Source organism: Orycteropus afer, unplaced genomic scaffold (assembly GCF_000298275.1).
Source record: "Orycteropus afer afer isolate SDZICR_OR568_19922 unplaced genomic scaffold, OryAfe1.0 scaffold00126, whole genome shotgun sequence".
NCBI lineage: Eukaryota > Metazoa > Chordata > Mammalia > Tubulidentata > Orycteropodidae > Orycteropus > Orycteropus afer.
The window spans coordinates 7,981,919-8,006,835 of record NW_006921713.1 but is presented as its reverse complement, the minus strand read 5'-3'; the positions used below and the strand labels follow the sequence as shown (position 1 = coordinate 8,006,835).

Sequence of the window (24,917 nt, the reverse complement as noted above, 5' to 3'; positions counted from 1 at the left end):
TCTTGTTTCCCCTAAAGGAAAGGCTCCTGGGTGTGGGATCTTTTTCTTTCTAGCTGAATTTAATAGGTATATTAGTTACTGCCTAGAGAGAGAAAGCATAGCACCTTGCAAATTTTACTTTCTCTTTGATATATTTAGCCAGTTGACCCTTATTAAATGAGAGGCTATTAAATACCAGGCCTTGTGCAAGAAGTTGTAGATACAGAAATGAAGGCAACTGTGATAGCCGAGGTTGTGTGTCAGTTTGGCTGGGCTGTGATTCTCAGTGGTTTAGCAGTTATGATGGAGTCATCCCCCATGATGAGGTCTAATATAATGTAATCACCTGCATGATGAGATGTGCTGTGGGCAGCCAATCAGTTGAAAATTAGTTTCCTCAGGGGTGTAGCCTGCTTCAAAAATACACACACACACATACACACACACATATATATATATACACACATATACATATATATACATACATGTTGTTGTTGTTATTATTTGCCCTCGAGTCGGACATGACTCATAGGGACCCCTCCTTGGGTTTCTGAGGCAGTATCACTATGGAAGTAGATTTCCCAACCTTCCTTCCGAGGAGTGGCTGGTAGGTTTGAACTGCCAGCCTTCTGGTTAGCAGTCAAGTGCCTTAGGCACTATGCTACCAGAGCTCCCATACACACACACACACACACACACATATACATCCTGGCAAAGATCTCTGGCTTTCTGCTGGACCTGAATCCTGCATCTGGCTCTTCATCATCTCTGGTTCCTGGACTTGAACCAGGGGCCTACCATATTGACTGCCGATTTTGGGATTGTTGCCTTTGCTGCCTGTGAGGCAACAATCTGACATTTTACCTGCTGATCTTGGATTTGTCAGCCTCTGAAGCCAGCAGCCTGCAGTACTGTCTACTTTTAGGTTCATCAGCTCCTGCAGCTATGAGTCAGGAGAAGCTGCCAGCTTGACATTTGACCCTTGGACTTGCTAGCCTCTATAACTGGGTAAGCCATTGCCTTAAGATAAAGTTTTTTCTCTCTCTAAATACACACACATAAAAGCTGGTTTTGCTTCTCTGGAGAACCAGCATAAGACAACAACAGAGACCTTTCTGGAGACACTCCTAGATTAGGGTGAACCAAAGCATCTTCAATGGCTGTGACAGCAGGATAGAGAGAGCAGACTCTGACCTGAGCCTCATAATCACCCCCTCCCTTGTCACCCCCTTGAGAATCTGAGAAGCCAGGCCAGAGAGGGTCCCTATGGCAAGGGGCTTCACTAGATTCTGCTACCTCAGGCCAAGGCCTCTAGACGCATGTCTTTCCCTCCTGTGTCCACTCAAAGACAACTCAGGGCTACAACATGCAAGATGGTATAATGGTGACAGATGTAATCTTTGGAGTTAGTTTTCTCTGAATCAAATTCTGATACCCTTACTAGTTGTCTGACTGTGGTCAATTTGCTTAATGTTTCCATGATTCTTACATTTGTAAAATGATACTAATGATATCTATCTCATGAGGTGGGCATGGCGATTAGCATTATGTGTGAAGAGTTTATAATGGGCCTGGCAAATAGTATATGCTCCATAAATAGTTCAATATATGTTCAATAATAAGGGCAAACAAATACAGATCTGCCACAGAAATCCCTGTGATTATGAAATAGCCAGGTTATAAAAATCAAAGTGAAGTCAATTCTTACAGATCCTGCATTCTAGTTGCTTTCTTCCCACTGGAGTACAGTGAGAGGCAGTGGTTACAGGAAAAGGAGGAGGCATTAGAGGCAGAAAAGGACTTTCTTGACTGGCACTGTCCCAATGCAGCACTGATACACTCTAGGCATGGCAGATGTTTAAAGCTCATTCTTGTCCTTGTCAGGCAAACTCATGGGTTCTCTAGATTCCCTTCATGAGAACATGAGTCTGTGGCCAGTCACTCCCCTCAGCTTCCCCATGGGATGGTACTTCAGCTTCTATTTCTATTCTTTCTTCATCTATTGCAGGAAGTCCTCTGAGCTTTGAAAACACTCATTCTCCACTCTCCAAGTTGATTTCCTCCCTCCTCTGTGTGCTAATCTGTTCCTTGATAAACAAGGAACTCTGCCCTGCCATCGGTGGGAGCACGGCCCACTCCCAGGACAGTCACCTTTCTTTCCTCTCTCCCATCAGGAGGCCAGATGCAGTCAAGACCTGTCATCCTTCAGCTTCTCAGGATTGGGTGAAATGCTATTCTAGCTGTAGGGGTGAATATGAAGCTCTCCAAATAGTCCTTTCAAAGACCATTCAATACATTTGACGGGAGTGGGAACAAAAGAAGGAATGCTATAGCCCTCCAATAACTTCCATTAAGTCATTTCTTCTTGTGACCCTTTTTATACCTTTGGTCTTCTGGCCACCTCCTTGGTAGATCCTGCACAGGTGGGAGTTTTTGCCACCTGTAGTTTTATTTCCAGACTGTTGGACAGAGTCCTATTTAGTTTGAAAGGGTTCCCCAAGTGATTTTAATATCAGCACTCAGCCTCTTCTCCAGCAATCATCAGCACCCCTCCTGCAACCCCTAGAAATAACTACTCTTGGAGATGAACCATATAATTTTTAAAGGGAAGACCTGAGAACCTGATCTTCTTCCTCCCGACTATTTGTACTAGACAAACTGCCTGAAAATCCACCCTGCCTCCATCTTCCAGGTGGTTGCCTGCCTACTTGTTTTCTCTCTGCTTGAGAAGCTATCAGGATCATATCGGCTGGGGGCCAAAGCCCTTGACCTTCTGAATCAAAGTCCCTGAATAGCATTAGAGTAAAATTCCAAAGGAAACATATAGTATTTACAGAGCATATCAAACCCACCATCATCGAGTCGATTCTGATTGATAGTGACTGCAGCCTTCAAATAGCTCTTTGCGACTCATACTGTAAAGGAATACTAGACATTAAATTGTCAACTAAGTGGCTGAGGCTTCCCCAGTCTCAGGCACTTTCAGGTCCTCACTGGCCCTAGCACATGGTCAGATATGCAGAAATCTATGAAGATTCTTAGGAGTTCTGGTGGTGTAGTGGATTAGTCATTTGCCTGCTGAACAGTCAGTGTTCCAAACCCACCAGCCCTTCTGTGGAAGGGAGATAGGGAGATTTACTTCTGTAAAAATTTACAGTCTCATAAATCCAATGGGGGTTGCTATGAGTCAGAATTAACTTGATGGCAGTGAGTTTGGTTTCTTATTTTATTTTTTGGTCTCATGAAGATTTTTGCAGTATTGATGTCCAAAAATCTAACAGGCTGCACACAGTTCAATGAGGACTTTCCCACTCATCCTGACATTATAGCTGGGAGCATCAGAAGGTCAAGAAGGCCTAAAAATTCACAAAATCCCAGAGCTAGCGTGGGCTACAATTTTCACCATGAATACAATTCTGACATCTTTAAAACCTGATTCATTCTAGGCCTGATACCTTTGGTGACAGATGCATTTTCATGGCTACATTAACTTGTCTCAAAGGACTCAAACTCAGTTGCCCAGCAGTGAAACACAAAGTCTCAGTAACTCCTTAACTCAAAAGCTAATATTTGGAGAGTGTATAAAAGCTTAGCCCTCTTGTTCTAAAACACTTATTTATAATTGTTGTTTTCAATCAGAGAGAAAAAGGATATTCAGGAACTTTCTTAATTTCCTTTGAGGTAAATAAACTTCAGAATGAAGCCATTTCCTTTGACAGCCATCTAAATGGAATCATTCTCTTCTCATAGCGCTGGAGACTGGGATATAAGTAGATCCCAAGTTCAGTGGGGGTCCCCAGAGCCACTTACTCCTCTCAGCCTGGGAGAGATGGCCTGACAGGAAGAGCTCCCATAAGGAAGGCATACAAATGAATTCATGATCTGACCAATTCCAAGGAATGCTCATGAACTTCTCCCACTCCCAGAGCACCCGAAGCTGAAGCACAGCATCCCATGCTACATATTTGATTTTTGTTAAAGAAAATTGTTTGTTGCTTACTGTCAACTTTCATTTTGGGCCTAGTCTGATTCAATTTAACTGGGGGAAACTGAATTCATACTCATGCTAGTTTTCATAGTTGCTTTTTGATAAATCTGTGACTCCAGCAAGGTTTCTGTCCTCTAACATCTTGTAGAGGGATACATATTTCCAAGAAGAGTAAGACAGCAGAAATAGCCCAAAGTTAGGTTCTGAGGTTTTTGTTCCCTTCTTTCCTTTCCTTTCCTTTTTCCCTTTTCTCTCTTTTTCGGGGGGGAAAAAAAAGTAGCTCAATTAACATCAGCAGAATGAGACAGAGCTACAGAGCTTTTTTTTTTTTTCCCAGCTAAGAAAGGTAACCTTCCTGAGATGCACTTTGTGAAACTAGTGTTCTATACCCTTGAGAAGCTTGTGTTCCTCATGCATCTTTGTAAATGCCAAGTTCCTAATCACCCAGTTATTTTTATGTGATATTAAACATATGTATACATATGTGTGTACTCTTGTGTAACAAAAAACCTAGAAGAGACAAGACACTTGTTTGCCCTAGAGAAAAGAGTCACTTGAGCCTGATGAGAAAATAAAGTCTCTTCCAGTTCTATGATTTGAACAAGGAAGGCTAATTCAGAATGAGAGTGATGCATTAATACTTTTACCCCACAAAAAGAGTTGTGAAAATGATATATCTCACTAAAACATGACTGCAATGCCCTTTTATAATGACATTATTACTAAGGGGTCTAGTAGGAAGTTGTGTGGGAAGTGAAGTGTGCACAAAAAAAATTCACTACATCCCAATGGAAACTAACATGAATCAGGCTTGAGGACAGAGCAAAGAGAAGCACATAATGACACTAAATGACACTTAGGTTTTTTTTATTGTTTCCCTAAAATTGACCAACATGGAGACAACTCCTTCTGTGCATAAACCTTGTCTCTCTGCACAACTTCAGTGTGAAGTAGACCAGTTCTTCCAGGCAAAGGAAGTAAGGGAGAATAGCAACTGAAGCTGATCTTGCTGTAAGAAATACCCATTTTTGAAGAATGGAGCCAAATGGCTGTATTAGTTTCCTTAAGCTGCTGTAACAAATTACCATAAATGAGGTGCCTTAAAACAACAGAAATTGTCTTTCACAGTTAAGAAGGCTTGAAGTCTCAAATCAGGGTGTTGGCAAGGTTTATTTCTTCCAGAGGCTAGAGAGAAATCTTCCCATGGTTCTCTCCTAGCTACTGGTGGCTGAAAACCCTTAGTGTACTTTGACTTGTAGATGGATCACTCCAATCTTTGCCTCTGTCATCATACGGCCTTCTTCCATGCCTGTCTCTGTGTCTCTTCTCTTCTCATATGGTCACCAGTTATTGGATTTAGGGCCTACCTACTCCAGTATGACCTCATCTTAGCTATTTATATGTGTAAAGTCCCTATTACCAAATAAGGTCACATTCTGAAGTTCCAGAAGGGCATGAATTTTGGGGGCACACTAATTCAAAACAGCCACTCCTCGGAAGGAAGATGGGGCAATCTACTTCCGTAGTGATACTGCCTCGGAAACCCAAGGAGGAGTCGCTATGAGTCTGGTCCGACTTGACAGCACATAACAACAACAACAACAATTCAACTCAGCATAATGGCTGGCAAAGGAATCTGAGATGAATAGAAGCATTAAAGCCTAGAGAGTGCAACAAGCCGAGAGTATAGGTTATAAGAGGTGGTATTAAGGTCCTGTACTAGTTTCCTGTGGTGTAAATTGCCACAAACTTGGTGGCTCAGAACAACAGAAATCCATTCACTCACAGTCCTGGAGGCCAGAAATTAGAAATAAAGGTGTCAAGATGGCTGTGCTCCTCTGAAGTTCCTTGACTCTCCCAGCTTCTAGACATATTCCTGTCCTGCATCACTCCAGCTGGCCTCTATCTTCACATGGCCTCTCTGTGTGTCTTCTCCTTTTCTGCCTGTGTCAAATCTCCCTCTGGCTTTCTCTTATAAGGAAACTTGTCAGTGGACTTAGGGCACACCCAGATAATCCAGGATGATTTAATCTTGAGATCATTGACTTAATTTCATCTGCAAATACCCTGCCCCCCCCCTTTTTTCCTTTTCCAAATAAGGCCATATTCACGGGTTCTAGGGGTTAGGACTACAGACCAACATGGTAGCAGAGCTTGGAGGAGAGAGATCATGTATGGGAACTTATGGGATGCCAGGAAGCACGTGATCATCTAGGGAAGCAGGGCAAAGTGAAGCCCAATGCTATGAAGGAGAGGAGACTCTGGAGCCACGTGGGAGCCCAGTAGTGAGAACCAGGGCATCTGCATCCTGAGACTGGGTAAGTTCCCTCTGCTAAGCACCACTGGCTGTTGAGCTGAGGCTAGGAACTTCCTGCCTCAGTCAAGATATAGCCAGGAATTAGAGTTCAATTGGGCCTATTGGGGGACATAGTAGACCCATTCTTAAATAAAACCAGAACAGTTGTGGTGACGGCTGACTGACTGACCTGGTGCTGGCCAAGTCTCAGAACTTTTTTCTAGATCCATCTGTCACCTTGGCAGGGGAAACTCAGTACTTGGGGTGACAGTACATGTAAGTGGTCAGAATGGTCCTGCTAACATAGCCATTAAGAGCCAAAGGGGCAAGTGTACCTTCTGTCCTGGTATACTCCTAAGGTTTTCCTCTCTTGCTACTTCCTCCATACCTTCTTCTGACCACCTCTTACAAGATTATAGACTCAGAGGATTCCAGGCAATGAATTGTACCCTTAATATTTTGCTCAGATACCCAGAGGCCCAGCCCAGGCCCTCATTTTTAGCTCCCTGGATAGTGATGCCAGTGATTTCCCTATTAAGCTATTTTTAGCCCAGTATTCCATGATCTGACCAAGATGGTCTGGGCCAGGACCAGGGTATGACAGATTGGTCTTGAGGTCAGCTGTTTCCCTTTGGCTTCCAGCCTAAAGTTAATAGGGCAAAGAAAATACATTTGAACAATGGAGCGCATGGCCCCATTTCCTCACACATACTCAAACACCATTCAACATTTCAGTGTAGTTTTGGTATAAATATGTTTATCCCCAGGATTTTCAAAAACCCAGAAGGCATATTTATGTATTTCTTTGCATGCTTATTTAATTTTCATGTCTGCTTAATTTCCGAAAGGATATCAGGTGACTTCCACATACAATGGAGCTTCTCAAAAACCCAGAATAATCATTATCTAGAAAAGCAATGGGGTCCTCATATAGGTGCTATAAGACCATCTAGATTTGTAGCCCCATGTTGCAGGCAAAGATGGCTACCCTCAGCAGATGGATCAAAATGTCTCTTTTTGACATTTAAGTTAATAAAGTCCCTCTAGTAGTATAGACTAAGGCGTTTGACTGCTAAGGTTGGTGGTTCAAACCCTCCAACCACTCCACGGAAGGAAGACTGGACAATTTACTTCCATAAAGATTCACCCCCTTGGAAGCCCAAAGGGTGTTCCTATTAGTCAGAAGTGACTCAATGGCAATGAGTTTGGTTTTGAGTTTAGTTTCTGGAGAGGAGTCCCTGGGTGGCACAAAGAGTTAAGTGCTTGACTACTAGCCAAAAGGTTGGCAGTTTGAAGCCACCCTGAGAGGTGCCTCATAAGACAGTCCTGGTGATCTGCTTCCTAAAGGTCACAGCCTGGGAAACCCTATGGAGGTTTTTTTTTTTTCCTACTCTGGACACACAGGGCCACCATGAGTCAGAATCTAGTCCACAACATCCACAACAATAGTTCCTGGAGAAGAATGTCATTGTGTTTGCGTTGATTCCAACTCACAGTGACACTCTAAGATAGAGTAGAACTGCCCCATAGGGTTTCCAAGGCTGTAAATCTTTGCAGAAGCAGACTGCCTCATCTTTCTCCCATGGAGTAGTGGTGAATTTGAACACTGTTAGCGGCTGAGTGCTTAACCACTGCACCACCAGGGGCTCCTTTCCTGGAGGAAAAGATCTGCAAATACAATGTGGGTATGAGTCACACTGGTTGTAGGAATGCTTGAAGCAGGGTGTAGATAGCCAGATACCCTCAGGGGAGCCCAGCAGTGAGACAGCAGCCTTCTGTGACCTTAGCAGCCCCTGCCTGTCTGCAACCTTCCTTCAACCAAACACCAAGCCTACTTATTCCATTCCTGACCCTTCTCCCTCCTGGTGCCACCACTCTCCCACCATCTAATAGTAGCTTAAAGGTCAGGGTCACTGTACGTGAAGGCTAAAGGCGATTTGAGGGCCATTAGCCCACCCCGGTATTGGAAATCATTATTTTCTGTTTAAACTAATAACTCTGAACCACTTATTAAATAAAATACAAATTTTCAAAAATTATTTAATCATTGTGACTCAATTAATCAGATAGTTACTATACTTTTGGTAGAGGAAAATAAATCTAAATCATTAGGTTTCGACAAGGGAGAGATGAGTTATGAAAAAAGGGAATTAACTGGAAAATCATAGGTTTTGAATAGGGTAGCACACTTTTAGGGCCTCTAGGCTGCCTGGCTATTACTTGTCCATTAGTTTGTTGTACTGTACTGGTTTGTGTTTCGTTGTGAGGCTGGAGTCTATGCCACTAGTATTTCAAATATTAGCGGAGTCACCCATGGTGGACAGGCTTCAGCAAAACTTCCAGACTAAGACAGAATGGGAAGGATGGGATCATCCACTTCTGAAAAAACCGGCAACTGAAAACCTTATGAATAGCAATTAAAAACTATCTGATACATTACTGGAAAACTTTATGAAGAGCAGTGAAGCACTCACTGTCTGATACAGTGCTGGAAGACGAGCCCCTCAGGTTGGAAAACACTCAAAATGCAACTGGGGAAGAGCTGCCTATACAAAGTAGAGTTGACTTTAATGACATGGGAGGAGTAAAGCTTTTGGAACTTTCATTTGCTGATGGGACATGACTTAACACAGGAAGAAACAGCTGCAAACATTTATTAATAATCTGAACATGGAACATATGAAGTATGAATCCAGGAAAATTGAAAATTGTCAAAAATGAAATGAAATGCATGAAGATCTTTATCCTAGATATTAGTGAGCTGAAATGGATCGGAATTGGCCATTTTGAATCAGATAATCATATGGTCTACTATGCTGGGAATGACAAACTGAAGAGGAATGATGTTGCTTTTATCATCAAAAAGAACATTTCAAGATATATTTTGAAGTACAGTGCTGTCAGTGATAGGATGATATCCATATGCCTACAAGGAAGACCAGTTAATACCATTATTCAAATTTATGCACCAACCATTACAGCAAAAGATGAAGAAATTGAAGATTTTTACCAACTTCTGCAGTCCAAAGTGGACCAAACATGCAATCAAGATGTACTGATTATGACTGGTGATTGGACTAAGAAAGTTGGAAACAAAGAAGAATTGATAGTTGGAAAATATGGCCTCGGTGATAGAAATGATGCTAGAGATCATATGATAGAATTTTGCAAGACCACTGACTTATTCATTACAAATATCTCTTTTCAAAACATAAATGGTGACTATGTACCTGGACCATGCCAGATGGAACATGCAGGAATCAGATTGACTACATCTATGGAAAGAGGTAATAGAGAAGCTCAATATCATCAGTCAAAACAAGGCCAAGAGCTCAATGTGGAACAGACCATCAATTGCTCAGATGCAAACTGAAGCTGCAAAACAGTAAAACAAGTCCATGAGAGCCAAAATATGACCTTGATTATATCCTACCTGATGTTAGAGACCATCTGAAGAAGAGATTTGACTCAATGAACACCATACTTATTCAACCTGTATGCTGAACAAATAATTCGAGAAGCTGGACTATATGAAAAAGAACATGGCATCAGTATTGAAGGAAGATTCATTAATAAACTCTGATGTGCAGATGACACAACTTTGCTTGCTGAAAATGAAGATGACTTGAAGCACTTACTGATGAAAATTGAAGTCTACAGTCTTTAGGATGAATTACACTTGAACATAAAGAAAACAAAATTTCACAACTAGACCAATAAGCAATGTCATGATAAATAGAGAAAAGACTTAAGTTGTCAGGGATTTAATTTTACTTGGATTCACAATCAACACCCATGGAAGCAGATACCAAGAAATCAGACACCACATTGTAGCAGGAAAATCTGCTGCAAGGGACCTCGTTAAAGTGTTAAGGAACAAAGATGTCAATTTGAAGACTAAGATGTGCCTATCCCAAGCAATGGTGTTTTCAATTGCTTTATATGCATGGTGAAAGCTGGACAATGAATAAGGAAGACCAAAGAAGAGTTGATGTCCTTAAATTATGATGTTGGTGAAGAATACTGAAAATACCATGGACTGCCAGAAGTACAAACAATCTGTCCTGGAAGAAGTACAGCCACTTGGAAGCAAGAATGGCCAGACTTCACCTCACTTACTTTGGTCGTGTTGTCAGATGGGACTTTTCCCTGGAGAAGGATGTCATGCTTATTAAAGGACAGGGTCAGCAAAAAAGGAGAAGACCCTCAACGAGATGAATTGACACAGTGGCTGTAATGATGGGCTCAAGCATAGCAAGGTTTGTGAGGATGGCGCACGACTAGGCAGTATTTCTTTCTGTTGTACATAGGGAGTGGAAGCTAACTCAATGGCACCTAACAACAACAGGCTGTGTGGACCATCATAAGGACAAATTAGTTAACCTCTCCAATATTCAGTTTTGCCATTTACAGATAAAGATATCAATAGCACTATTATAAAAGATAATCTACATAATATACTTGGCAATATGCCTAGCTCATATAGGAACTAAAAAATTGTTAGCTGAGATATTATTGTTGAAGTTATATTAATAATGATGATGATGATGATGATAATTTTTACTAGTAGTATTGTCGTCCTAGTGGTGGTACTATATTATGCCCTGAGAAGGGCTGAGTAAAGGGGAACTGAAACATAAAGTAATTAAATGAGAGGGTAGGAAATTAAATGAGAAAATGGAGACAGAGGGTATCAATACCAGTCCTTAGGAATGTCATACGTTTGCCTAGGGTTAGCTACGAGAGAGATTGTCCTTGAGGAGTGATTTTAGGACCCAAACCTTGGCTCTGCCACTTGATAATGTATGACTTTAGGGCAGTTACTAAACTTCCCAGAGTCTCCGTGTCTTCACCTATAAAATGGGAAATCGTATCTCTCCAAAGATTATGCATATAACATGTATGTAACATACACAATGTACCCAGTGCCAAGCAAATATGCTCCCTCCTTCACCTGGCCAAGCTGTTCCTCTTCTGTACTGTGGTTTGTAGACTGTAAAATGAGAGTCAATCTGGACAGGTAAGAAATGTGAGAATTATATTTGGGGCTCTTTCTTGGAGCAGAAAAATGTTACCAGCTTCCTTATACCCTCTTCCCGCTGGCAACAGCAGGAGTACTATACCAATGTTTAGGTATAGCATGTAGTGGAATAATTTCAAATTCACTAATGTAACATGCTACTACACAATGGAAGTCATCTAGTAAAAAAAAAAGCACAAAACTAAGTTTTTGTGGAAATTTAACTCTGAACATTCTGAGCACAGAATGATATCTGAGCTCATTTTTTTGCCATAAAGTTAAAGATATATATATATATATATATATATATATATATAGTAGTTGTCATCCTAGTGGTGGTACTCTCTCTCTCTCTCTCTGTGTATATATATAGAGGATATTTATAGCTATTATATGTGTATATATATATGTGTACTATATAAATATAGTACACATATAATAGCTATAAATATCCTCTCATCACTACCTTGATCTATTTATCATTTGAGTTGTAAGGAAGATATGTCATGCTAATAGTCAAAACATGTTCAGGAATTTATCTCTATTTTAAATATTACTTTCCTTGATGAAGATTTAATTAAATTGTAAAAGCATTTTCAAAATTACCCCAATCCTTATTGTTTTGAAGTTCTTTATTCTTTTATTTTTCTAAATTCACAGAACATATTTCCTCTCATTTGTTACCATCTCAGTCCTGGGACATTTACTTTAGGTATTTTGAAATAAAGCTAATATGAATTTTAACATTTTAAGTACACTTTCAGAAAACTCTAGTTCTGATTTATATTACTGTTTCTGACACTGATATGCAGTTATATGTCATTAGTTACTTAAATGTTTTCTACAATTATGTAAATTAGGTTGACACTTTCTGGTAGAACGCTTACATTTTACTACTTTGTCATTTGCAAAATTCTAAAACGTATCAGATAACCATTTTCAAATTAAATATCTGTTAAAGGATTCTTTCTCTCTTGCTGCTTCTTTGTCTGCAAAGCTTAGTTCATCCTTAAGAAGCTCTTAAGTTCATATACCTTCCCTCTCTGTCTCCCCATAGAGGTTTCTTATTTTATTTTTCCTTATGATGACCAAAGTCATGGTACCTACCCTTGTGGCACTTGAAATCAGGTAGAGAGTAACATGCTCAGGTATGAGTCCACAGATTATTACAATGTGGAAGACAAGAGCAATAATAAAAGCATAAATAATTGTATGACAAAAGAGACAATGACTAACAACCTGATTAGCCAAGGAAACATCCTTAATGAAGTGATCTCTAATGTGGGTCTTAAAGTTTCAGTAGGAATTTGGTGAGTGAAGAAGTTAGGGAGAAGAATATTCCAGGAAAATGCAAGGATGGAGGCATGGTTGGGAAAGGGGAGGAGTTGAGGATACCCAGAATGTAGGATGCAGGAATCTGAACATGGGGGATGAGGCTGGAGAGGTGAAGCACTTTGGGGCTTATCTGCAAAGTCTTTGAATGCCACACTGAAAATAAATTGCCTTTATTCTATAAGGAATGGAGCCACTGAAGGTCTTTAGGTAAAAACTGATAGTATGCAACTTCTTAGAACATAACCAACACTGTGTGGAGGATAGACAGGTGCACATCTTCTCTTCTTTAAGCAGCTAGGACTTTATGTTCTTTCAGAACCACAGAAGGAAAAACAATCTTCCTCTATACCAGTTATGCTAAGTTCAAATAGAAAATCACTCAGTTGTTGCATGGTGACTCATGAGGATATAAGAAAAATAAACCCAGTATCCCAAAAAATTTTCAGACACTTGAAAAAAACAATGTGATAAATATGGTGGATCCCCCACTTGAGAGTCCAGACTCTCAGGAAGGGCTCTGGTCCACTACAACTCTGCCATATTAATGCATGAACTCTACCCTACTTAGCTACATCCATGCATGGGGACATGATCTGCTATAGCAATGTCATATCCTGATGTAGGGACCTGATCTGCCACATATCTGACACACCCACATGGGGCATCATTCACCAAACTTCTGCCACTTCCATGTTTTAGGGTAAGCATTTTCTATCTCACCTATGCCATATCTAATATCAACCCCTAAGCAACTAGTTGTAAGCAGTATAACCCACTGCTGCCTGGGTTCTAGAAGTAGGTGGTTTAAGCAAAGAGTGAAAGGATTCTGACTCAAATATTCTGAGAGGCAGGATCATAATGACTAGCTTGTGGATGAAAGAACATCGAGAAAGACAAAGCATTAGAAATAAAATGAGTAATAAATGGATGAATATATGAATAAATGTATAAGGAATTTTAAATTAGAAGAGTGAAACAAAAAAAAGAAAAACTGAAAGAGGAGAAAGAAGAAAATACAAGAAAAGGAAGATTCAAAAATTAAGGAAGAAAAATAAGCCAGAAGAAGTTTATCTTTCTCACATGCTTTTCAACATTTTTAGTAAGTAGCTGGAGAAATCCAAACCTGAGTCCCAAAAGAGAACGTCTTCTCTGGTTCCCTGTTATCAAGTTATTTTCTAAAATATTTAAGGTTTTACCTTAAGAGAAACTCATCCTATGTGATAAATCATTGACTATCTGACTTATTTGGTCTAAAACCACATCTGTCTATATCTTGTGACTTCATCCTGGGGAATGGGGATGGGAAATCACATTTTCTAAATCTTAAGGAAATACAGAGTAGGGAATATGTTGTAGGTAAAAAGCTTCAAAATTATTTTGGCATATCTATGAGCTTTATCAGACATCTCATGAAGGTTGCTAATCTTGGACCATTCTGATGATTGTGGTTTCAGAAGACAGATCTTTCAAGCAGGCCTAGAGAGTCAGGTGTATTTAGAACAGGTGGTGCATACTCTGACCCAGGAAAGATGGAAACCAGCAGACACTCTCCTTCCTCTTCGCACAGGCCAGCAGGGGGGATACAATTGGTATGAGGGCAACCCATTCATCAGCACCACACAGGGGCAATCATCAAGTTAAAAAGCAGTTACTTCTCTTCAAGATACAATGCTAACAACCCTCCCGCCCAGCCCTAACAACACAAGAGAGTGCAGGGGAACAAAGAGAGAGCCCACAGCCAAATACCGCTGGGAGGAAAATGAAGGCCATAATACACCAGAATCCTCAGTGTGGGTACACAAGGGCGGCCCTCTAATAACACAGCAAACGGACAGCCCTGTGCTGATAGGCCACCCAACTGTATCCAACAAGAGGTACCATGTACTTGGAAAGCCACTAATATACCAAGCCCCTTATTTGCAACCCAGGGCGCACTTGCGATAACCTTTCACAAATCAGAAGGTGAGTGTAGAGTAATATTATTTCAGTAGGGAAACTGATTTCTGTTCCTATGTCCCAACTGAAGGAAAAATAAGAAAGAACTGTTGATTAACAGGTGTGTGAGAAGTTTGAACATGGCACAGAATGGGATAGAGAGAAAGACGGGAGATTTCAAATGGGTTTCTTACCTTTTTGTCACTCAGGCCAGAAACCTGGTCTACGTATTCTTCTTGGATCATGAAGGCAGCTAAGTTGGCAGTGTAGCTGGCCAGGAAGATGACAGCAAAAAAGGCCCACACCGACACCATGATCTTCGAGGTGGTCCCCTTTGGGTTCTGCACGGGCACGGAGTTGTTAAACACCAGACCCCAGAGTAACCAAATAGCTTTGCCGATGGTGAAGGATGGGCCACCTGGCTCTGGTGTGACAGAAAGACAAGAACAGAAATTTAAGACAGGCTCTCTGGTTCAATTTAAACTTACAAGTACACAGAACTGCTAAGTTCCTGCCCAGAGCAGAAAATTCTCCAATCCTTTTCTCTAAATCTTTTAAATTTAATAACTGGTATCTGTTGATTCCTGGGATCCTCAGGAAAGCAGAAGAGGATCCCTTGGGAGAAAAGCCAGAGGCCAGTGGTATGTGCAGGGTCTTGCTCCAACTCCCAGCAGCTATGATTCAGGGCACTGAAGGAAAGATTGTCCTGGCCCCTCAAGATCACATCAAAACCAAATAACAAAGATTAGCTCTCCCATTACCCTTGTGTTCTTATTATATGAAATTTATAGTTGTATCTAACAAGCAAGAATTTCTGCTTCAAAAAAGATCAGCAAGAATAGTGTAGGTCTTTCTCTACCATCGTTATAGACCTCCTCTAATTCTGTACATCCTGATGCTGGATGCCTTTGAAAGTACTTTTTCCTGATTTCTCTTTAGTTCTTCTAGTACTTAATTAATCATTAACATTTCGAAGACAACCACAGTACTCTGACCCTATGCCAACACCAACATCTCTCAATTTGTCTCCTATAACAGTAGCTTCTGTATAAAGAATAGCAGAAAGATCAGAGAGGGACTATGACTCAGAGACTGCTGGTCTACCCATTCATATCCAAGGATTAAAAGGTTGGCTGTCTTTGACATCCTTTCACGCAACCCTTACACAATCTGATCCAGGGTTTCCACTCACAAATTTATTGTGATCTTACAGCTTTGTCTGCTTGGTGATGGAGAAATATTTCCTGGTGTCTACGTTTGCACGTGGCCCCTCCACTGCAGAAATGAACATCTGTCTGCACAGTTTTACAACATATCAGCACAGGTATTACGATGCTATCTGTGATCCTGATAGCATCTGCTCAGCAAACTAAATCATCAGTGACTACACATGTCAAGCCTAATATCTAACTCTGCACACACATCTGTGCGTGTGAACCTTATTTCATGGAACAGATGTAACTAAAAAGTTGTTTATAAATCAAAGTTTTGTAAATTGTAAAATGCCCTAAGGAGACTTGCTAATTAGCATGGCCCCATGCATTCCTTTGTGAAGACAAGCATCATTTGCTGAAGTGAGTAATTGTAGGCCTTAGCTCTTGTTTTATAGATCTGGAGTTTTGCCTTTCTGGATTTCTTCAAGGGTGTGTGTCAGGGAGCACACTATCTTTAGTTCCTGTTACTGTCAACCTATGCCTATCTCAGTGTATTTTTCTAACAGTTTGCTTTGTTACTGGTGCCTCTCAGGATGGGGCATAGGTCACAGGTACTGGATGACCATTTAGCTGCAAGCTTCTCCCTATACCATACAGAGGAAGTGAAGATATCCAGACTTCCACCGTAGAACGACAAACCTGGAAATATGTCAGTGTAGTGGTAGTTCAAAGCTGGGAATACTCAACAGAAGCACTAGGGGAGCTTCTACAAAATAGCAATGCTTGGGTCCCTACCCCCAAAATTCTTGTTTAATTAGTTTGGGGTGGGACTGATTATTCTAACAGGCAACCAAACATACAGTGGTCCAAGACCCACCCTGCACTTGGTGACTCAAAATATCAGAAAATGAGGTCTAATCATCTTTGTCTTTTAAGACCCCCATAGATAATTCTTAAGTGTAGCCAAGGTGAAGAATCTTCTTTTCCAGAGGTCCAATTACCAGGATAAAGCTCACATTTTAGATGAAAGAACACTTAGAGAAGGTTGTGTGTTTCCTGATCCTGGGAGTTCTAAGGAAGTTTTGGAGTAACAATTTATAAGGATTCCATTCTCCCACTTTAGAAATCTTGATAAAAATTTTGTAAAGTCTCCTAAGTGCCTCAACACATGGGCCTACTCAGTCTTGAAACTGGACCCCTAACAGTAGCTATAGGTGAGAAATGGTATCCCATGTCCACTTGATTTCAAATGAACAGCTCCTATACTTCTTGGCATAGGAGTTTGAACCAGGGACACATGTTTTGGAGAGCTTGTACTTCAGTACTGTCCCTTTGGCTATGGTGAACTTTAATAGCTACAACTATCCTGCATATACCCTGTGACACCCTAGTTTCCATATTCTTAATATATGTATACAATCTGCCTTGTTAGCCACATCTGTTCGGACAGACTGCCCATGGCTTCCAGATATCAAAACAATTCTCTCTGACATGTTTGTGCTACATATATCTGGTGCTAGCCTTCCCTTTAATCTGTCTAGATGTACAATTGTGTTTGAGGCCAAGCTTGAGCCAAGAAGAGGATATATAGATTGAAACTAGCATCTTAATTGGGGGTATTTCTAATGAGCCATCACAGAAGGCTGAGGGTTCATTTTCAGAAATGAGTAAGTTAGAGAGAAAGCAGACACTAAGTGAGGGTACAGAGATTTGGAATTAAGAATTAGAAAAAATGATTCCAGAAGTGCAGTGATTCCAGCTGGCCTTACCTCTGCCATCAGCAAGGCACCTGTTATAACCCACAGGGCTGAAGTACTCAAAGACAAAGACAGCCACAGCCGAGACGATAAGCAGCATCACAAACATCATAACCCAGACGTCAGCACTAAATGGCTCTGGGGAAGGGGAAGGGGAAGAAAAACAGTGCTCAGGATTAAAACAGAGAGCAATCAGATTCTATTTAATTCATATATTAATTTGCTTATGCAAATGTATGTTTTTTGGGGAAACAAACCACAGTGTGTGGCTTGCCCTCATTAAGCCAGTGCCTGGTTTAGGGGAATACAATGCTGTGCCTGACCATCTCCATTCTCCTAATGGGTACATCAAGGTTTTTCTTTTGTTTTTAAATACATGAAAAGGGCAGTCTTATACTCATTTTTGAAGTTGTAAAGATAGTTTCCACCATTATTGGACAAATATCTAGGTATTTCTGTAAAAGGTGCAATTGCAAGAAGCAGTACTGAATATGGAGCAAGTAAATCTACTGTCATAGTGCCTAAGGCACTTGACTGCTAACCAGAAGCCTGGCGGTTCAAACCCACCAGCCACTCTCCAGAAGGAAGATGGGGCAATCTACTTCTGTAGTGATACCACCTTGGAAACCCAAGGAGGGGTTATTATGAGTCAGACTCAACTCGACGGCAGTGAGTTTGTTGTTTACTTGGTTTATATTCTTATGTGGTTCATCTATGTGGTCACACTACACAGTGAGACCCAGAAAAGCTTCTCCAAATCTTATGAGCCTTTCAGACAAACTCATTCTCAACAGACTTAATTACTATTTTGGGCTTTAATTGGTCCAGTAAAAACTAGGGGCAATACATAACTCCTTGCCTCCTTACCCTCCTTCTCTTAAATTTCCCATCCTAGATGTACTTTTTTTGACCCATTTTAATGCAGCTTACTTTTTTAGATGTCACTAGGGTAAAAGAATACAAATCATTATTAAAAACTGATCCATACTGAATGTGAGGATCTGCAACAGTGGAAACTTAACAGGTGACAAGGGAACATGCGTAAACTGTAATTAACAACACAACTACAATCCATGTCCTATTACCAGGTGATAGGGTTGATTGGACAAGGGTAAGCAAGATAGAAAGAATATTTTATACATTATTTCCTTAAATTCTTTAATGATTTTTTGCTGAATCTCTTCCAGTTGATTTATATCTGTCTGGCTGTGAGTTATCCAAACACTGAACACTATATTCCAGGAGTCACTCCTTTGAAGGTCTATGAAAAGAAGTCTATTCTGTCTCTTGATACAGTGCTCCTTCGATTGTGCCTCAAAATAGTTCTGGCCTTTTTAGCTGTCACATCATATCGTAAACTCATAGTTAAGTGAATTAATATGCCGTTTTCTTCATCTTCCAAGTGATTAATAAAGATGAAGTTGGAAAAAAGGGGAAAAAACTGGCTGAAAATTAGAAAATACTTTCTTATTTTGAAACTTGCTTTACTATTGAACTTCCAAGGGAATTATACAAGATCCAGTCATAAGCAATTTTAAAGGGACCTTGTTAAAGCCCCAGAGCTTAATACACTGACTGTGAAATACAAACCTTTTGGTGTCAGGCAGAGCTGTGAAGGCAGAATGCACAGTTCAAAGCCTCTATATAGTGGTATGGAGAAACGCCTCCTCCCCTTGCCACTAATTGACTGAAATCCTAGCCTGATTTCATTTTTGTCTAACATGGGAGGAAGTGAGGAAAAGCTTTGCCTTTGTGCTCTCAGTGCCTACATTGGGCCCAGCATAACTTCCTGTACACAAAATACAACCACATTTGTATTGGCCGTCACAATTCAAAAAGCACTTTCACCATACATCTTATATAATCCTTTTCATTCATTATGGAATTATCACCTCCACTTTACAGAGGAACAAATTAAGACTCAGAGGCCAAGGTCTTTTCCTGGTTCACTACTCAGAAAGAGGCAGGTTAAGAACAAAGGTCCTCTGAGGCAAAAACCAAAAAACCAAACTCACTGCTGTCGAGTCAATATGATTCATAGTGACCCCTCCTTGGGTTTCTGACGCAGTATCTCTACAGAAGTAGATTGCCCAATCTTCCTTCCAAGGAGTGGCTGGTCAGTTTTAACCACCAGTCTTCTGGTTAGCAGTCAACTGCCTTAGGCACTATGCTACCAGAGCTCTTCCAGTTGTTCTAGGTAACTCACTCTACCTTGAGGCAAATGTCAATGTTTTTCCCATTGTATTACCTTGGTTCTTAGCATCTGCCCATTATACTGCTTCCTGGATTAGGGATTGAACCCTGAAATAGCCTCATGGGTACTACAGAACAGGCTCTGAAGACAACCACAGTTGTTTCAATCTGGGTTCTGCTAGTTATTAGCTAAGAGACTGTTGGAAGTTGCTTAAACTAAGCTTCAGTTTTCTAAATCATAAAATGGGTATAACAATAGTATCAATGAGATATGTAAAGGTGTAATGCCTGGCATATTAACTGTTCAATAAATGTAGGCTTCTCTTATTCCTGAAACTAACTGCTTCTCCTCCCCCAAAATACACATATATGCACACACTGCCTGGTATTTCTATGTCATTTTAGAGCGATGCTAATGAACCAGTGGATCTTGTAGTTCAGAGGTAAAGGGTAGTGCTATACTAAGAGGGTCAGAATAAAAATGCTATTTTCGCTGTACCTCTCAATGTTGCAATTATCCTTATAAAGAAAGAAAATAAAAATACATACAGCTGCTATAAGGATTAATGCAGACAGTGTGTGGCATTCAATAACATTTCACATAAAATTGACAGGGCTAGAATTAGTTTCCCTGGGAATAAAAAGTTAGTTAGGAAACTAGAGTAATTTATTAAAAAAAAAATTCTATGCAATCTATAACTTCACTTTGTATTAACTCAATTATTCCCTATGGATAGAGCTTAAAGAAGTGTTAGTCACTTTTATGCCAAAGTTCTCATTTAAAAATTATTGATGTTCCTTAAAGAGATCGTGGCTTGTTCAAGGGCTTATAGCTTGTTTATGTCCAAACAAGATCTCCTATCTCCTAGGCCAATGTTCTATTTTCAAGGTGACATTTTACTTCCCAGCTCTTTGCTTCCACAGCCCTTGTAAAACATATGGGGTATGAGCTCACAAAAACCTCATCTAATTGAAATTTTGGCCCTTTTTCACCCAGTCTTATATCATATCTAAGGCTTTTGACATCTAAGTGATGCTGGAGAGTAGGGGAGTACAGAATGGTATGGGGAACGGAAGAAGGGAGAATCTGACCAGCTTCAGCCTTAGAAAAGTTATGTGTAAACAGAAAACCTTTTTGGTACTGCTAGACTCAGTTCTTTAAGACAATGAAAAATAAATAGGTATTTCAATGGTATCAAAATAAAACAACAACAAAAAACCCATTACCATCAAGTAGATTCTGACTCATAGCAACCTTCTAGGACAGAGTAGAACTGCCCCATAGGGTCTCCAAGGCCGTACACTTTCCAGAAGCAGATTGCCACATCTTTCTCCCACAGAGGTGCTGGTAGATTTGAACCACTGACCTTTTGGTTAGCAGCCAAGTGCTTAACCACTGTGCCACCAGGACTCACTGTATCAGAATAGAGTTCATCAAGACAAGAAGCAGCCCTAGAGATCAGTTAGTTGAAACCCCTAACTCTACGGATGAGGAAATTGAGTTTCAGGGTAAAGCAAATTTGTTCAACATCAAATAATAAACGACAGGAATAAGACTAAAGTAGGACTTCAGATGACTAGTCCAGCGGTTTTCTTATAGAACATCACACCTTCCCATTTTTCTGGGTGAGTTTTCATGTTTGAGAATAGTTAGTGTTGAAGTCCCCAAAATGACTGGCTTAATTAAGCTCCTAGCGGAAAGAATCTGGCTATGTGTTCCTTCATTTGTTCCTTATACCTTCTACTTGGTCTTTTGTGCCTTTCCTTCACACCAGCAAACATATTTACCTAAGAAGGCAGAAGGTGAGACTGTCCCATTGCTTCGTGATACCATAACACTGATGCCTGTCTCTATGAAGGGCACAGAGAAGTCAACCACCTCAGACCGCTCCTCATTGATGGTGAGAGACCCCACCGCCATGTAGGCCCTTTTCATGACCACCTGGGGAAAGGAGTAATTTCCAGTTAGAACATGCAGAAAGGCAGGGGCCACTACAAGGAAAACACTCATGACCAAGCAGTAGTTATCTTTGTATAGTGGGAATGGTAAATTCCACTTATTATTTTATATTTTTCTGAATTTCCAAAATGAGCATTTCTAAATATATATATTTAAAGGAAACAAAATAAATGAAAAATGGAAATGGTCCCTAGTTCCTGATACTCACCTCTCCAATCATACCATTCCAGGTTCCATTGATTTTCTTTCCGTGCTTGCCATTGGTAACCAGGTAAAGGTCATAGGTGAACTTCACAGATTTAGAAATTTTCTTAAGGATGTCAATACAGAACCCCTTGCAGCATTTTTTGATGTAACCTGGCTCCTCGTCTGTTTTATTCCTAAGCAATTAAAGAAACAAATTAACAAACATGACAAAAACAAAAACAAAAGGCTTCCTACAAAAGGTAAAACACTAGCTTTTGACATTAAAACCCCAACACAAAAGAAGATGTCCCTTCACAGATCAGCATAATTTACCAGATCTGCGTGAGGAAATAAATCAGACTATAAGACAGCAATCCTCTCATTGTCGTATCACACTGAACCATGTTTTCTTATAATGTTTAGTGCTTCTGTGAAATATAATATACCTCAGCAAAGTATGCATAGCCTAAGGGTTCAGTTTGATGAGTTTTCACAAACTAAACCTACTCATTTAACCAGCACCAAGATCCAGATACAGAATTACCAGCCCTTAGAGGTCTCTCATGTTCCCTTTTGCAGGGGCATCCCACTCTCACCAAAGAGAACCATTATCTTGACTTCTAACAGCATAGATTTGTTTTATCTATTTCTAAAAATGTTTCCATATCCTAAAATTTCAGAACATGCTGGCTCAAGAAAATATACTTCAATATCAGTAATAAATTTAAATCTCCATAAATTGGAGATCCTGGTCATAGAGGCCATGTAAGGCCAGAGAAATGTTAGCAGAGGTAGCAGTAATTCTCCCAACGCATGTTCTGGATAGAAGCAGACATCACACCACAGGGCGGCCAGTCATTCCATGGCTCAATATCACCTAACCCACTGCTATCAAGTCAATTCCAACTCACAGTGATCCTACAGGACAGAGTAGGACTGCCCTTTAGGGTTTCCAAAGCTGTAAGTCTTTATGGAAGAAGATTACCTCATTTTTCTCCCATGGAGTGGTTGGTGGGTTTGAACCACTGACCTTTTGGTTAGCAGCCAAATACCTTAACCACTGTGCCACCAGAGCTCCTTATAGTAACTGAAAATCAGACATGGTACCAAATTCATTCTCTAGTTCACCTCCCAGGCCAGCCAAAAGTTAGAGCTAGAGCATATCTGATCATCCCTGATCACCCAGAGCCATTAAGGGAGGTGCCGTACTCAGAGATGATGCGTTTTTGGCAGGGAACTGTATTCCTCATGCAGGTTCCACTCAGAGGATCCACACTTTCCACAATGACAAATGGAGCCTCCTCCAGGGTCACAATGCTCAAGTGATCATCCTCCTGTTCCTCTGTCTCAGGACACATTCGGGGCCACACGTAGTACTTCATCTGCAAGGATTTGTCTTTCCACTTCCCCACCTGTACAGGGATAAACAGAAGACTCAGAAACTACTGACCACAAACAGCCTCTCCCAGCATTGCCTGAATGTTCCCAAGAAGCTGTCAAACAAAGTAAACAGATGCAGGCATCCTGCATAAGACAGAATACATTATTAACCATATGCTATAACCCTCAAAATGAGATTGATGTGTCCAAAACTAGAAAAGGTGACACATTCATTTATTCATCCACTTACCAAACATTAAATGAGGACCTACTGTGTGCCAGGCACCATGCTATATACTGTGGCCCTAAAAAGCATCAGTCTGCCCTGCATGAAGCTCACACTGAGTGAAGAAGTCAGAAATGTAAACAAACGTTTACAGAGCTATGTGGTAAGTGCTAAAACTGACGCCTGTACCAAGTGCCGTGAGGATGCCAGAGTTTCCTGTGTTATGTGTGGCTGTCGGCTTTTTCTACTTAACTGTAACAGGGACTATGAGTGAGAACAGCAAATAGCTTTATAAAGGTCAACAAGATGACAAGCAAATGAGCCAGAAGGATGTGGTTTGGCTTGTAAGGGAGGTCCAGTGGGGAGCTGAGTGAAGAACTGGGTAGATCTGAATTGGAATAAAATGGTAAGTCAGGATTAAAGAATACTGACACAGCGTGGCTGGAGAAGGGAGTGTGGTTGGGCTGGTGATGAATGCCATTGGTCAATGCAGAGATGCACCTGCTGGGCCAGGTGGAAGCCCTTGGATAATCAGATAGGTCTCTCTGTGAGCTTCCAGGTATATCCACACAGCTGAATGCTGTCCAAATCAGGGAGGAGCATTCTTACCTGATACAGGGTCAGTATCAGTCGGGTTTTTTTTTTGTTTTTTTTTTTAACAATGATGCCCCCTGCCATGTGGAGGCTCTTCTGCCAATCATCAGAAGAAATATGTGGGTTCCATTATCTTTTAGAGGAATTCTGGTGGTGCAGTGGATAAGGCACTTGACTGATAAGTGGAAGGTCAGTGGTTCAAACCCACCAGCTGCTCCGTGGAAGGAAGACAGGGTGATCTACTTCCATAAAGATTTACAGCCTTAGAAACCCAGTGGGTGATGATGAGTCAGAAATGACTCAATGGCAGTGAGGTGTTTTTTTTTAATTATTATTGTCTTTTAGTAGAGCCATCCATTCTTGTTTTTATAATAAAATCTACATGACTTTGTTGGTGAGTTCTTGTTCTCACTCTGCCATTGAGTTTATTGAAGCAAGAGGAATACCTCATAATTTTCTACACTGAGGATCTTAATTACGACCAAGTATTATGGATTGCAAACCCCTGCATAATCCCAGTCTATGATATCCTCCATGCAGTAATGCAAATTAGAACAGGTGAGGCACCAGGAATACAAAACTATTTAACTTCTTAAGTACATACATCTCCTAAGAAGCAACAAGTTGGCAATATCTAAATTTTTAAGTATCTATATTTTTAATATAAAAATTGGCACTATATACATTTTTAAGCATATATATTTTGTTGGATTTACATATTCACATAAAACCAAAACAGTCTCCTTTCTTTGGTTTGGCTTTTGCCTACACTTAGGTTTCTACCCAGTGCTTCCCTAGGTGTGGTCTGTATACACCTCCCTCTCGTTCAGGGTGGTGCCCACTTCCATGCCCTAATTAGGTCTGTACAGCCTCTGCCCTTGTTTTATTGCATCATTAAAACATGGGCAGTGGCC

The 24,917-nt window shown here is 40.6% G+C and overlaps 1 protein-coding gene across 1 annotated transcript in view; it reads right to left on the bottom strand.

The window, feature by feature from the left end:
• Window positions 1–24,917, bottom strand: part of GRIN2B (glutamate ionotropic receptor NMDA type subunit 2B) — a 400,284-nt gene that overhangs the window by 42,022 nt on the left and 333,345 nt on the right. Inside the window, exons 4-8 of the mRNA XM_007944474.2 lie at window positions 23,013–23,215; window positions 21,826–21,997; window positions 21,446–21,599; window positions 17,477–17,602; window positions 14,748–14,977 (exon numbers count right to left, since the gene is read on the bottom strand). Coding sequence (XP_007942665.1) covers window positions 14,748–14,977; window positions 17,477–17,602; window positions 21,446–21,599; window positions 21,826–21,997; window positions 23,013–23,215 — 885 coding nt within the window. The remainder of the gene's footprint in view (window positions 1–14,747; window positions 14,978–17,476; window positions 17,603–21,445; window positions 21,600–21,825; window positions 21,998–23,012; window positions 23,216–24,917) is intronic.